General features: G+C 40.2%; 1 protein-coding gene across 3 annotated transcripts in view; it reads right to left on the bottom strand.

Moving 5' to 3' along the window:
- Nucleotides 1-8,398: 8,398 nt before the first annotated feature.
- Nucleotides 8,399-12,340, bottom strand: part of Fbxl7 (F-box and leucine rich repeat protein 7) — a 372,044-nt gene continuing 368,102 nt past the window's right edge. For all 3 annotated transcript variants that reach the window (XM_005336749.5, XM_021734203.3, XM_040271802.2), the window contains one exon: nt 8,399-11,717. In XM_005336749.5, coding sequence (XP_005336806.1) covers nt 10,981-11,717 — 737 coding nt within the window. In that variant the 3' untranslated portion in view covers nt 8,399-10,980. The remainder of the gene's footprint in view (nt 11,718-12,340) is intronic.

Raw genomic sequence — 12,340 nt, forward strand, 5'->3', positions numbered from 1 at the left:
AAGCAAGTGAGAATTTTAAGAACACTAGCTCTATTTTTTAGAGATGGTATCAATGCTCCCTATATATTTAGATCAGCCGATGATATAAATATGTGCATATGTATATGTCTATCTATTTTCGATCATTATCTATTTATCTATCATTTTTCTACCTAGCTTTTATCAGTCTTTTATATGAAAACTAGCCCTCCATGAAAATATGAACAATGGTGAGACTTATAAAGAACTTGATCTCTTGCTATTATTGTCCTCCTATCCTCTAATATAGAAATTAAGCAATTCTTCTGAAATTAACACAAAATTAATTGCAGAACCTGGAAGAAACTTCTGGAATCTTAAATGCTAATCTAACAATTAGCTACTTTGACCATGTTATGAAAAATTAAAACCAACTGTTTCAGTATCTGTAAAATGTGTTGGGGGAAGAGTAGATTCATTTTCTGTGTTTGCTTTCTTGGGGTCTTTGGTGACTTAGTGACAGAATTTATTTATCATGATTCAAGGTCACATTAGGGGTCTATTCCTACTGACTTCTAATATCAAGAGGAATACTAGCAAATGACATCAGGATATTAATATAGAAAGTCTGTGGGAGACACTCCAAATTTTGGACCATGGTAAATTTAGGGACATTTTTTTCTTGTTAACAAAGAGGTTAAGTGAAATATTTTGGATCTGGAATTCCCCAAAGGCTCACATATTAAAGGCTTGATCACTAGACTGTGGCATTGTTGGGAACTGGCAGAATCTATCTTAGTTAGGACCAAGTGGAAGGAAGCTATGTCACTGGTAGCATGCCCTTGAAGAAAATACTGGAAACTAGGTCCCTTCTTCTTTCTCTTTGCTTCCTGGTCACCGTGAGGTGAACAGCCTTGTTTCCCCATGAGCTCTCGGCCATGATGTTCTGCCTCACCACAAGACCAAAAACATTGGAGCCAGCTGACCATGAGCTGAAACCTCTTAAACCAGGCACCAAAATGAACCTTTCTTCCCTTAAGTTGATGTTCTCAGATATCTGTCACAATGATGGGAAGATGACTGACACATTGAGAAAAGGATGATTGTGTTTGTTCTGAAATATTTGACAAAAGTTTTCTGCCTTCAGCTTGAAATGGTAGGGAGTTGTTAAGGAGGCTAGGAAGGGCCCTAAAGTGGTCTATTATTTATTCTGATTCTGCTGACAAAGAAGGATAATAGTGAAAAGTGGTTTCTGAAAGATTTGGTGTTCAGAAGTGCAAAAATCCTACCAAAGTTAGCTGATATTAACTTCAAATGATTTCAAATTTGTTTGACTATTAATAGTATCTCAGAATAAAATAGATAATATCCACAGATCTACTACATAATTCATGGATATTTCTCTCTCTCTCTCTCTATATATATAGATATATATATATTCCTTTTCCTCTTTGGTTGGGTTTTAATGGATGTAGTACCCATGAATATTGGGACCCACAGGTATTCCCAGGACAAAAACAAACTGAAATATAAAGTTTCTAATTAGAATCTCTTATTTTTTGGAAATAAATACAATTTTGTTTTGTTTGTAATTACAATCTCTACAACTGAAATCAGATCACTTTTAAAATGAAGCCTAATGTTTTAAAAGTCAGCTATTTGTATTTCCATTCCATGATGAGAAACAATATGTTTGGGTATTGAAAACGAGAGCAAATACTCACAGATCTCTTGTACTTGTGATGTCTTCCTAGAAACAAATGCCATGAAGAACTCTGACACATTTCTGTAAGTGGCTTCTGGAAATTGAAGAGTTCCAAAAGACAGGTTGATCATCACTAATAATTTATTCGAGTGGCCATGGTACTACTGGGAACCAAACCTAACATTCTAAATGCTACACATGGATCAGGAAAATGAATTGGAAATTTTGAGTGCTAAGCAAACATCTATTAACATAACATGAAGATCTTTTGGCGGAGAAAAAGAAACTACGAATTTGTTAAACTTACAGTTCATAATTATTGGGTAATTAAGAGTATGAATGCAGTTTGGGATTCACCTGCAAGACAGGCAATAGAATACTTCTGTAATTTTCCAGATTGAGGCTAGCTTACTGTCTAGGCTTATCTCTAAAATGTTTTATATTCCTAACAAATGAATTCTTGTATTATGACTGTGGTATTTTCTATTGGACACTGGACCATCCATATTTACAGAAGTTGCCTCAGGAGATTTTTGAAATCACCATCAATCTCTATGGGGTTGGAAAATGGCATATAACCACAGGTAGGTGGCCAATCACAGGTAGTATAAAGAATGGGTCATCTTAAAAAAATATATATATATATATCCCAAACCCCTAAAAATTTGGGCTTAGACCTGAATTTACATTTCATTATTTCCTACAGGGAACTTTACTGATGGTACTGTACAAGTAGAAATATAAGTACATAAAATTTATCCCACTAAAAAAAAAACCTTTTAAAAATTCTAAAAGTTGCTGTGCTCAGTCAGAATGGCAGTCTTCAAGAATCAAATAATAATAGGTGCTGGAGAGGATATGGAGAAAAAGGAACACTATCACACTCTTGGTGGGATTGTACACTATTATAGCCACCATGGAAATCAGTACGGAGTTTCCTCAAATGACTAGAAATAGGACTACTATATGTCAGCTATACCATTGCTTTACTTAATTCTTCATTTATCCTAAATAATTAAAGTCATCATACTACACCAATAGCTGCGTACTCGTCTTTATAGCAGTACAATTCACGATAGCCAAACTTTGGAAAAGCCTAGGTGTCCATTGGCAGGTGAATGGGCAAAAGAAATTGTGGTATACATACACAATAGAGTTTTATTGAGCCATAAAAAGAATTTAAGTTCTGGTATTTGCAGAAAAATGGATGAAACTAGAGAACTTTTTGTTAAGTAAATAAGGCAAACTCAGAAGGTCAAGGGTCGTATGTTTTATCTCATATGTGGAAGCTAAAGGCGTTAGTAAAAGGAAAAGAAAGGTTGGGGTATTGATCCCATGAAGACCAAAGGAGACAAGTAGAACAGAGGAAGGGGACTAGGGGTGGGAGGTGGAGAGGGAGGAGGGAAGTGCTGGGGAGGGCTATTGGCCAGATAATATTGTCATGTTGTGTGCCTGTGCCAATAGGTAGCAAAAAGTCCCCTCATTATGTACAATGATAATGCACCAAAAAAAAAAAAATGGGGAGAAAAAAAAAGGTTGCTGGGTTAGTCAGCTTTTCATCACTGTGACCTGAATACCTAACAGGAGCAGCTTAAAGGGGGAAAGGTTTATTTGGGGCTCATCATGGTTTCAGAGGTTCAGTCCATAGTCATCCAACTCTACTGCTCTAGGCCCATGATGGGGCAGAGCATCATGGCAGAAGGGCACGCAGAGGAAAGAAGCTCAAGACAGGGGGCGCAAGAGAGCAGAGAGAGCAAAAGGAGAAGTGGCTGCAAGAAAGATGAACCCTTCCAGGATATGCCCTCCAGGGACCCACCTCCTCGGGCCACACCTCATCTATTACCACCCAACAGTCTATTCACACTGGAATGAACTGATTAGGATGTAGCTCTCACAGTCCAATCACTTCACCTCTGAATATTCCTGCATTAACACAGGAGCTTTTGGGGACACCTCATATCCAAATGATAATAGTTGCATTTGTGATCACATACGGATTACCAAGTACTTATTAGTTTAAGCCAAAGGTGTCTGTTGGTCAAATTTTCCCAAGTCTTTGCTTATATCCCAAAAAAGCTCAGCATTGGGTTCCCAATTCCCAAAGAGGAACTTTGCCATGGAATTGATGACATCATAAGACTTTGCATCACTCATCACTTATCAGTGACATCTGATAAGAAAGGTCACTCTCCTCCTTGGCCAGAACTAGCTAGCTATTGGCTGTGCAGCATTAGTCATAGGAGCCTGGAGGCAAAAAGGAAAATGAAGTTCAGGTAAGTGAAACTAAAGTAACAGAAATGCTCAGCACCTGAGAATGTATGTTTTTTTTTTTCTTTTTATAAAAGCAAATGGAGTCATTACATAACTTGATCACGCTTAGAAATATTTTGCCACTTGCATTTGGGATTAAGCACAAGTTTTTAAAGGAAGGGAGACTAATGCTCTCCCCAAGGCAGTGTTTGAATTCCCCATTGCCTTCCTATGTGTGCTATTTTAAAAAGAAACATTACACACAGGAGCCCCCAAGGCGAAGGTACCAGTGAAATAGTGCCTGCTTGGAAATCTGGGAGGAGACTCTGTTTTTCATTAAGTAAGTGAGAGGTCATTATTTGAGCCTCTCTTTGTGTTTAAATTCCCAGTCTCTTGATCTCCAGCCTTCCAGCACACCCATGGTCATTATTCTTTGCATGCTTTAAAATTATAAACATAGAGTCCCACAGCTCCATCGGGCTCATGGAAAGGCTTTGCTGCACAGATGCCATTCATATAGATCAACTACGTCATAAATCACATAATTGCTTATGCATTTGCAAAGAACAAGAGGAATGGTCTGAATTCCCCCTTGTCTGGTTCTTCAACTAAAGCAAGGATTTGTTGGGCAAAATGATCTGGGCACTTTCTTTAAGTGTCAACAAAGTATGGAAAATCAACATTTCTTTATTATTAGAGGGAAGGATTGCAAAATGAGAAAGGTATAATTGAAATCCAGTGCATTTGGGTAGTTATTCTTGCAGAGTGAAAATTTTTAAATTGTTCAAAGGTAATTATGTCCACTTTGGTCTTCATCTAAATAAAATAATGAATAAAAGCCTGTGAGATAAGAGAAAAAAAGTTATTTATTAGTTGTGACAGTTTTGTTCCTTTATCTACTTTCTCATAAGTGAAAAAGGCCATGATAAGTTTGCTTGCATTTTTAATGTAAATCCCTACAAAGAATACATTCATGATGTGAAGACTGTTTTTTAAAAAAATGTATTGATACAGAGTGGCTATGTTCATTAGTGGTTGGAAAGAGATTAGAATAAAAGGAAATACCAATTACTGGTTAATCTTTGTAATTGGAAATCCTCTCTCCTGTATCTTTTTTTCTTCCTATCTGGCTCAACAAGCCTGCTCAGATTCTGGGAGACACTTGTGGCTCTGAGAAGCCAGAAGGGCTGCCGTCAGTGTCTGCAGACACGTGGGATTTAAAAGTTTCCTATGGCATTCATTGTTCAATTCATTATTACTGTGGGCAGATAACTTCACATTCACAACACTGATAGAATTTGAAGCTTCAAAAAACTCATCATCAAAGTGAATTTATATTAAAAAACCATTTCTTGGCAATTTTAAAGGCTATTTAATCAACCTTATTTGGGCCACCCACTGTTCTGAAAATAACTGGCATGGTCTGTTTATCATTAAAGAGCCATGATAAATTGAGCAACCTTGACTACTCTATTTCCATCATAGATCTGCAACAATCAGAGTAGAAATAAGGAGTACCCAAGATGGTGGAAAAATCCTAGGGTTACTGAGGGGCCAGCTTACCCTTTCTCTGAGCTGGGCTCAAAGTCATATAGCTGCGTTTGGACTGCTGTTGGCATGCTGTTTGGGAAGACAGGTAAGTTTCTGTAAGATTCTTGGATACTTTGTCAAAGAAATTGTGTTTCAGTGTGGTATCCTTACAATGTTCCCATCCAATAAAATATACATCTGGGTGTATATGTGTGTCTACAAACAGAATCTGCTGTTTCTACATAACTGATCTAAGGCATTAATAAAGTTAACCTTAGTGTAATCTTTTGATAATGTTAACTTATGGAAATTACTTCATCAACCTTATCAAATACAGTTTCTCTGAATGGGATCCATGTACTGCATCATGGTTTGTTACTGTTTGATGCCCATCTTCTCAGACTGTATACAACCCAGTTCAAGGGTCTCTTCCCCTAAGAGGTGACCCTAAACCTTATTTCTCTCTCTTAACATTGTTATTTTGGTAAATTCAATCAGGATAGGACCCCGACATGTATTAGGGTCTTAATAAACACTTGTTGGGTTAATGCATATTGCCATGCTTTTTAAAAATTTCATTACCAAACCTTAACTTATTACCTAATTTTGTGTTCGATCTGAGCTCTTTTATTCACCCAGAATCTGTTTTGGTATCTTATATAGAATAGATGGTCAATGAGTAGTAAAGATTTATTTATATGTTTGTGATTGGAACTTCTTGAACCTCCTTGTTCAGAAGAAAAATGATTGCAGTCTACAGTCTTCATCAGTCATTGCTCATCAGATGGGGAAAGAACTTAAATACACCGATCTCATCAGAGTAAAATTCAGTAGCTGAGCAGCTGCAAAGACAAATGTTCCACAATAAAAAATGACTAGTTGGAAACATTTAGGTCAAGCATTTTTAGTGGTCCAGCAAGGCCACCCTCAGAAACCTGGATGAGGCTCACTGCTAAATGCTTCAGTGACAATCAGAACCTAAAGGCAGCCTTCCTAAGTCGTCCACGAGATTGCCATCTGAGATGCAGATACTTCCTGAGCAAGCTCTGCAGGAAAGGCCACATCTGTTTTCTTTCTAGGAAGGGATTATGACTTTTCCAACTCACAAGTGGAAATGTTCTTTCATCCAGTGTATCTTAAAATGCTAAATGGCCTCCTGCTTAAGAGGTTAAAAAGGGCTCTACAAGAGAGGCTTGTGGCTTAGGAGATACTGATGCATGAAAAGAGAAAAGAATGCATAACTATATTTGGGTGCATTTCTGGATGCAGTAGCCCCCATCTGAGTATCTTAGAGACGACTTCTCACCTCAAGTGAACGGCTTTACCCACATGATGGTCACCTTACTCGCGACTGGAACTATGTTTAGGAAAACCTCAGTGACAGCATCAGTATCCACCGTAGACAAATGATAGGCTCTCCCCACCCTGTGCTGTATTTCTCCCTGCTGCAGAAGGACAACTTGTGGTGTACAGAACAGAATGAAGAAACCATGGACCAACAGCACACAAGAGGAAAATCAATTTAGTTTCACAGATTTTCTGTCAACATTTTCATTGCAATATTTCCCTATTTTTAATGTTCCCTTTTCCTCTTCTGTTGTCAATCTTTCTTTTGATCAACTTCTCTCTGAGTTATTCTTCATTGCCAGCTATTGAACAAATGCACTACTTTGGTGACTTCTCTGTGATAATTTAGACAGCAAAGCAGTACATAATAAAACTTTTTTTTTCCATAAAATACTCGATCTTTTTATTTTGCACACTTTTAATATCAAGTCAAACTCCTTAAAGACTCTCTCTTTTTAAGATATCTTTATTTAATTTATTTATTTTTATGTGGGGCTGAGGATTGAACCCATGGCCTCACACGTGCTAGGTGAGCACTCTATCCCTGAGCCACAACCCAGCCCCTAAAGACTTTTTCTGGTTGTCAACAAAAGTCAGCTTAAGAATTCATGAACCTCAAGAAATGGTTTTTACTTTCAGCTAGTCTTATTCTGAGATCCTGAGAAGAGGTGCATCAAGCCATCTGAAATTATGTCTCAGGGCAATTAAGAGCCCTACTGGTTTATGTGAGAGTTATTAAAGCAACCAGGGTGAGAAGAAAGTTGAGGACTAATACATTTAAAATTAATATTACTTCAAGCCTTTCTGGCTGTTAAGGATGGAGTTCTCCAATTAGCTCAGATCTAAGAGTTTAGGTGAGGAGGGAGGGATCTGGCATTGCTCTCTCTCCAAATGACTGACACTTTTTCCTTTTAGATCAACTTGCCTTATTCTCTTTCCAGGTCCTAATGTTCGAACACTGTTTTGGTTCATTTGTTTTTGGGTTTGTAATATCTAATTGTCAGAATAATCATGAAGATTCCTCCAAGATCTATAACCAGGGCCAGAGCAAAATATATTAAGATCCAAAATTACTCATCCATAATTCTGAAACCCAGAAAGTTCTGAAAAATGGACTTTTTTCATTATTGCACAAATTAATTTGGTAACAAAATCTGACCTGAACTGATGCAAGGCTATTTGTAGTCTGTAATGATCCTGCACAGAGTGTGTTCTGTATTGCTACGGAAATAATAACATGTTTGCTTAGGGTGCTGTCCCAGTGTATGCTGAGGATGTTATAAAATATACCACATATAGCTCCCTGAAATATGCTAAATTACAAATTCCAAACACTGCACCAACAGTTTGGATTAAGGAATTGAAGACGTGAACTATACACTGAAGGCAATTTTTTTTTTCACTTAGTGCTAATTTTAAGCCAAAGTCATTAGATGAGAAGACCATGGATCCGATTTTAAAGGGACAGCAGAGGCAGAAACTTGGCTTCTGCTGTCTTTAAACATAAAGCAAGTTTCTTGCTTGCTTTTGAGTATCTGCATCTGAATACAACTCTCCTTTGACAAGGGTATTAAAAAAAAAAGAAAGAAAGAAAAAAGCTGAGCCTAATTACCAACATATTGCTTTATTTCTTGGTGGTAGTAAATTAAGGCTTTCTAGAGTCATACAGCACGCAGTGATTTGAACATTAGAGTTACAAAAACAATGAGCATTCAATTTAGCAGAGCCAGGAAGGAAGCAATGTTTTAAAACAGATAAATTTTTCTGCTGAGCACTTTTGCTTGGTCTCTAAAAATCTGCTGAGCTGTTTTCCCAGTAACCTCTGTCACAGATTCATACCCCCAAGGGAGAGCAGAATGGATGAAGAGGACACCAGGAAAGGGGAGAAACTGGGAAAGACAGCATGTGCTGGGCAGGCAACCAGTGTGAGAAGTGGTCTTGGTCTCATGCTTGGAAAATTGGTTAGGTGATGTGGTCGGGTGGTGGCGACAGAGACACTCAGAATGGTTCAGGGAGCTGTTCTGGATCTCCCTGCTCATTCCAAGAGCATTAAACCAGCTTATCTGGAATATCCCAGAGCCAAAAGTGAAGGACAATCATCTGTGACTCCTAAATTCTGAAACCATGGATAGTCAACAGTCACAGACCAGAGGTATGTTCCTTTCAAATTCTATTACGGTTCTAAACTCTATGGCTAACAAGAAATGCTGTCCCCAGCCAAACAAGTCACCTCCCCTCATGGCACATTGCATTGATTGCGTATCTGGGTTGAGGATGATGTCAGTTGGACAGAAAGCCATGTTTCATATGATGTATGATAGAAACCTCCTGGACAGACTCATCTCATCTCTCTAGCTCCTCCTTCCTGACATAAGACTACAATGTGCACGGGAGCCTACAGTAGGAGTGCAGTTGTCAAGTGAGTGGTATGTAAGCTGGCTCTGAAACAAAGTCAGCACAGTTGGCTAGGAAATGCAGAGGTTCTGGAATTGGATGGTGGCCCCTTTAGGAAGGAAATACATGAGCTGTTTCAGCAGCAAAGAAGAAGGGTGTGGTCAGAGACTAATTTGGGAAAGGTCTTGGGTTTACTAATAAATGACACTACATTTCATGAGCATGAAATTCTCCTGATTACCTGATTTCACATAATAGACTAGCGAGTCAATTATTTCCATATAGGACCACTTAAAATTGATATTTTGTCATGATGTTATTGTTCTATTCCAAGGGTTTGGTTAGTGGACTAGCATCTGTCTTATCAATGTGTTCCCTCTTCAACTTGTCTGAGATTTTCGAGTGCACAGTATTTAAACACCTGGAAGTCTACTTTGTATTCTTTAATGGAATGCATGCAGACAGCCACAACGGGAGACACAAGGTGGCAATTTGCACAATTAAACATTTACAAACTTAACCCCGGTAGGATCCATGTGATGAAGTCTGGATGCATAAAGAAATAAATAGATGAGAAAAGTCAAAATGCAATCTAAATGACAAAAAAACCACAGCATCTGTCTCTGCCAGCTGCAGGACAGATGTGCCTGATGTATGCCACATGTGCTCTGAGAGGGATTAGAAAAACCTTTGAGGCCATGGGTTCCCTTGGGCCTCACTTGTTAATTAAAAATTGCAAGGGTCTTTCCTCCCTTGACTGGGGGATTTGAACTTCCCCATGTTCAGACATTCTGGTGCTCTGCTAAGACAGTGTTGAGAAGGGGAAAGCTGAAAGTACTTGTGCACAGAAACCATAGCATCCAGAGGGGCAGGAGACGATGTGCAATAGACTCATCCACCAAAACAAACTGAGAGTGAGTGGTACTCGCATGAGAGCAAAAGGACACATAGGATCCTATGTGCACTGACATGGGCACTGTGGAACTTCCTGAAAGGAGCCCAACTACATAATCAGTTCTCTTGGAAGAGGTACATGACTGTGTGGCTGCTTATTGACATGTCTGTTCTCTTAATCCTAAACCAGCATGGGACTAATTCTCTAGCTGGGTGGCTTCTAATTCAGTGTTGCAAGCTGAAGCCTGGAGAGGTGAAGTTCTTTGGCCAAGGTCACCCAGCTAGTTAGCAGAAGATCTGGGTAAAAAAACAAAGGTCTCTTCCACCATGCTGCTTGCCATAATGGATTTTTTAAAAAAAGGTCTGAAAAGCTCTTTGTAAATTCAAAGTGATTTAGGACACTTATTTAACCACAATTTGCTTGGTGTGACATTAAGGGGCGGGGCTCAGGTCAACCAAGCAGTTTGAAGAGGAGCTCTAGAGAGCGCTGTGGTTGCGATACTCTTGTGGCAGTTGCAGATGGAGGATGGAGGGAGGGTGGAGCTAAGGGCCGGGATGTGGCACGTTGTGGGTGTGACCTGTGTTCAGGAGCGCTGGTGGGGAGAGGAAAGTAAGGTACAGTTCTAAAGACCGCCATCTGCCTAAGGGAACATTTTATGTGAGAGGAGAAGCTGTCTACAAATTACCTGACCAAAAACACTGTTTGCTGCAATAGAAATCTGTTCTTTACCCTTTAATTTCTTTGACCTCTGTCACCCATGAGAAATGAGGAAAAGTAAAAGCCAGATTCCTAAGAATCTTCCTGAAAGAAATAGCTGCTGAGTGAGTGTGGGTGCTTACATATGCTGCTTTTAAAGAGCATCGTGTTTGTATGGAGACCACTCCCCATGAAAGCTGTCCCTTCAGAAGAAGGCGGGGTTGGTGTGCTCGATGACGCAGCGCTTGCAGTGGCGTTTGACAAACCGCAGGGCCTCCACGGAAACCTCGCAGTCTTGGACATTCAGCATCTGGAGGTCAAAGCAGTTGGCCGCCACGATCTGCAGGCCCTGGCCGGTGATGCTCTCGCAGGACTTGAGGCTGAGGCGCTTGAGATTGAAGCAGTTCAGGGCCAGGCACTCCAGGCCCGTGTCGGAGACCAGTGGGCATTTGCCGATGTCCAGAGATTTGAGTTTCGTGCAGTTCTTGGCAAGGTACTCCACGCCATGGTCCGTGATGCCCTCGCAGCCCCTCGCGTTGAGGTAGCGCAATTTGCTGCAGTACTTGGCCACGTAACGGATGCCCACGTCGGTCACCCGGCCACAGTGGGCGATGCTGAGGTACCGCAGGCGGGACTCCAGCTTGGCGATCTCCCGCAGGCCGAAGTCACTGACGAAGCGGCAGTCGCTGACACTCAGCTCCTTGATGGACGTGCAGTAGATCACCAGGTAGCGGAGGCCCTCGTCGGTGAGGCGGACGCAGCGTCGCAGGTACAGGTGGGTCAGCTGCGTGCAGTGCGCTGCGATGGTGTGCAGGCCCTCGTCCTCCAGCACGAAGCAGTCCGTCATGTCCAGGTAGCGGATGGAAATCTGTTTGCCATGCAAGGGGGACAATTTAATGGAGGCCTCCCGGGTCAAGCTGATGCAGGTCACTTTGGAGCACCCTACACAAAGAGACAGAACACATGCTCAGAGCAACCTGGGGCAATGCCATTACCTATTCCGAACTCTCCCCCAAGCTCAAACCAGGGTGTTACCCTTCCTGTCTTGACCCCTACAGAGAAAATAAGGCGAGGAAGGGTTCCCTATGTTCATTTGATTATTTAGCTATTTTGAATATTTAGGTTTATGGTGATTCATAGATTTTTAGAATGCAAAAGACCAGGCCAATTCTGATGGATCAGAATTGACAAAGATCCATTACTGATCCATCACTAATTGCCTGAAATGGAGCAAATCCATTTCCCCAGGAATGTTCGGGAAGGATGATCATGATCTGGAAAAGGTAGAGTGAGTGGGCTGGGGTTGTGGCTCGGTGGTAGAGTGCTTGCCTAGCATGCATGAGGCCCTAGGTTGGATCCCTGGCATACATAAAAACAAACAAATAAAATAAAGGTATTGTGTCCATCTACAATTAAAAATAAATAAATACATACATAGATTAATAAATAAATAAATAAATATTTTTTAAAAAAATAAGTAAGAGTGTCTGTAAATATCTTACATTGGCCCTGGAAAGATCCAAGAGCTAAGTAAAGGCCCTGCAATGGTCAGAATGCTCCTTGGT

Source organism: Ictidomys tridecemlineatus, chromosome 1, assembly GCF_052094955.1.
Source record: "Ictidomys tridecemlineatus isolate mIctTri1 chromosome 1, mIctTri1.hap1, whole genome shotgun sequence".
NCBI classification, from domain to species: Eukaryota; Metazoa; Chordata; class Mammalia; order Rodentia; family Sciuridae; genus Ictidomys; species Ictidomys tridecemlineatus.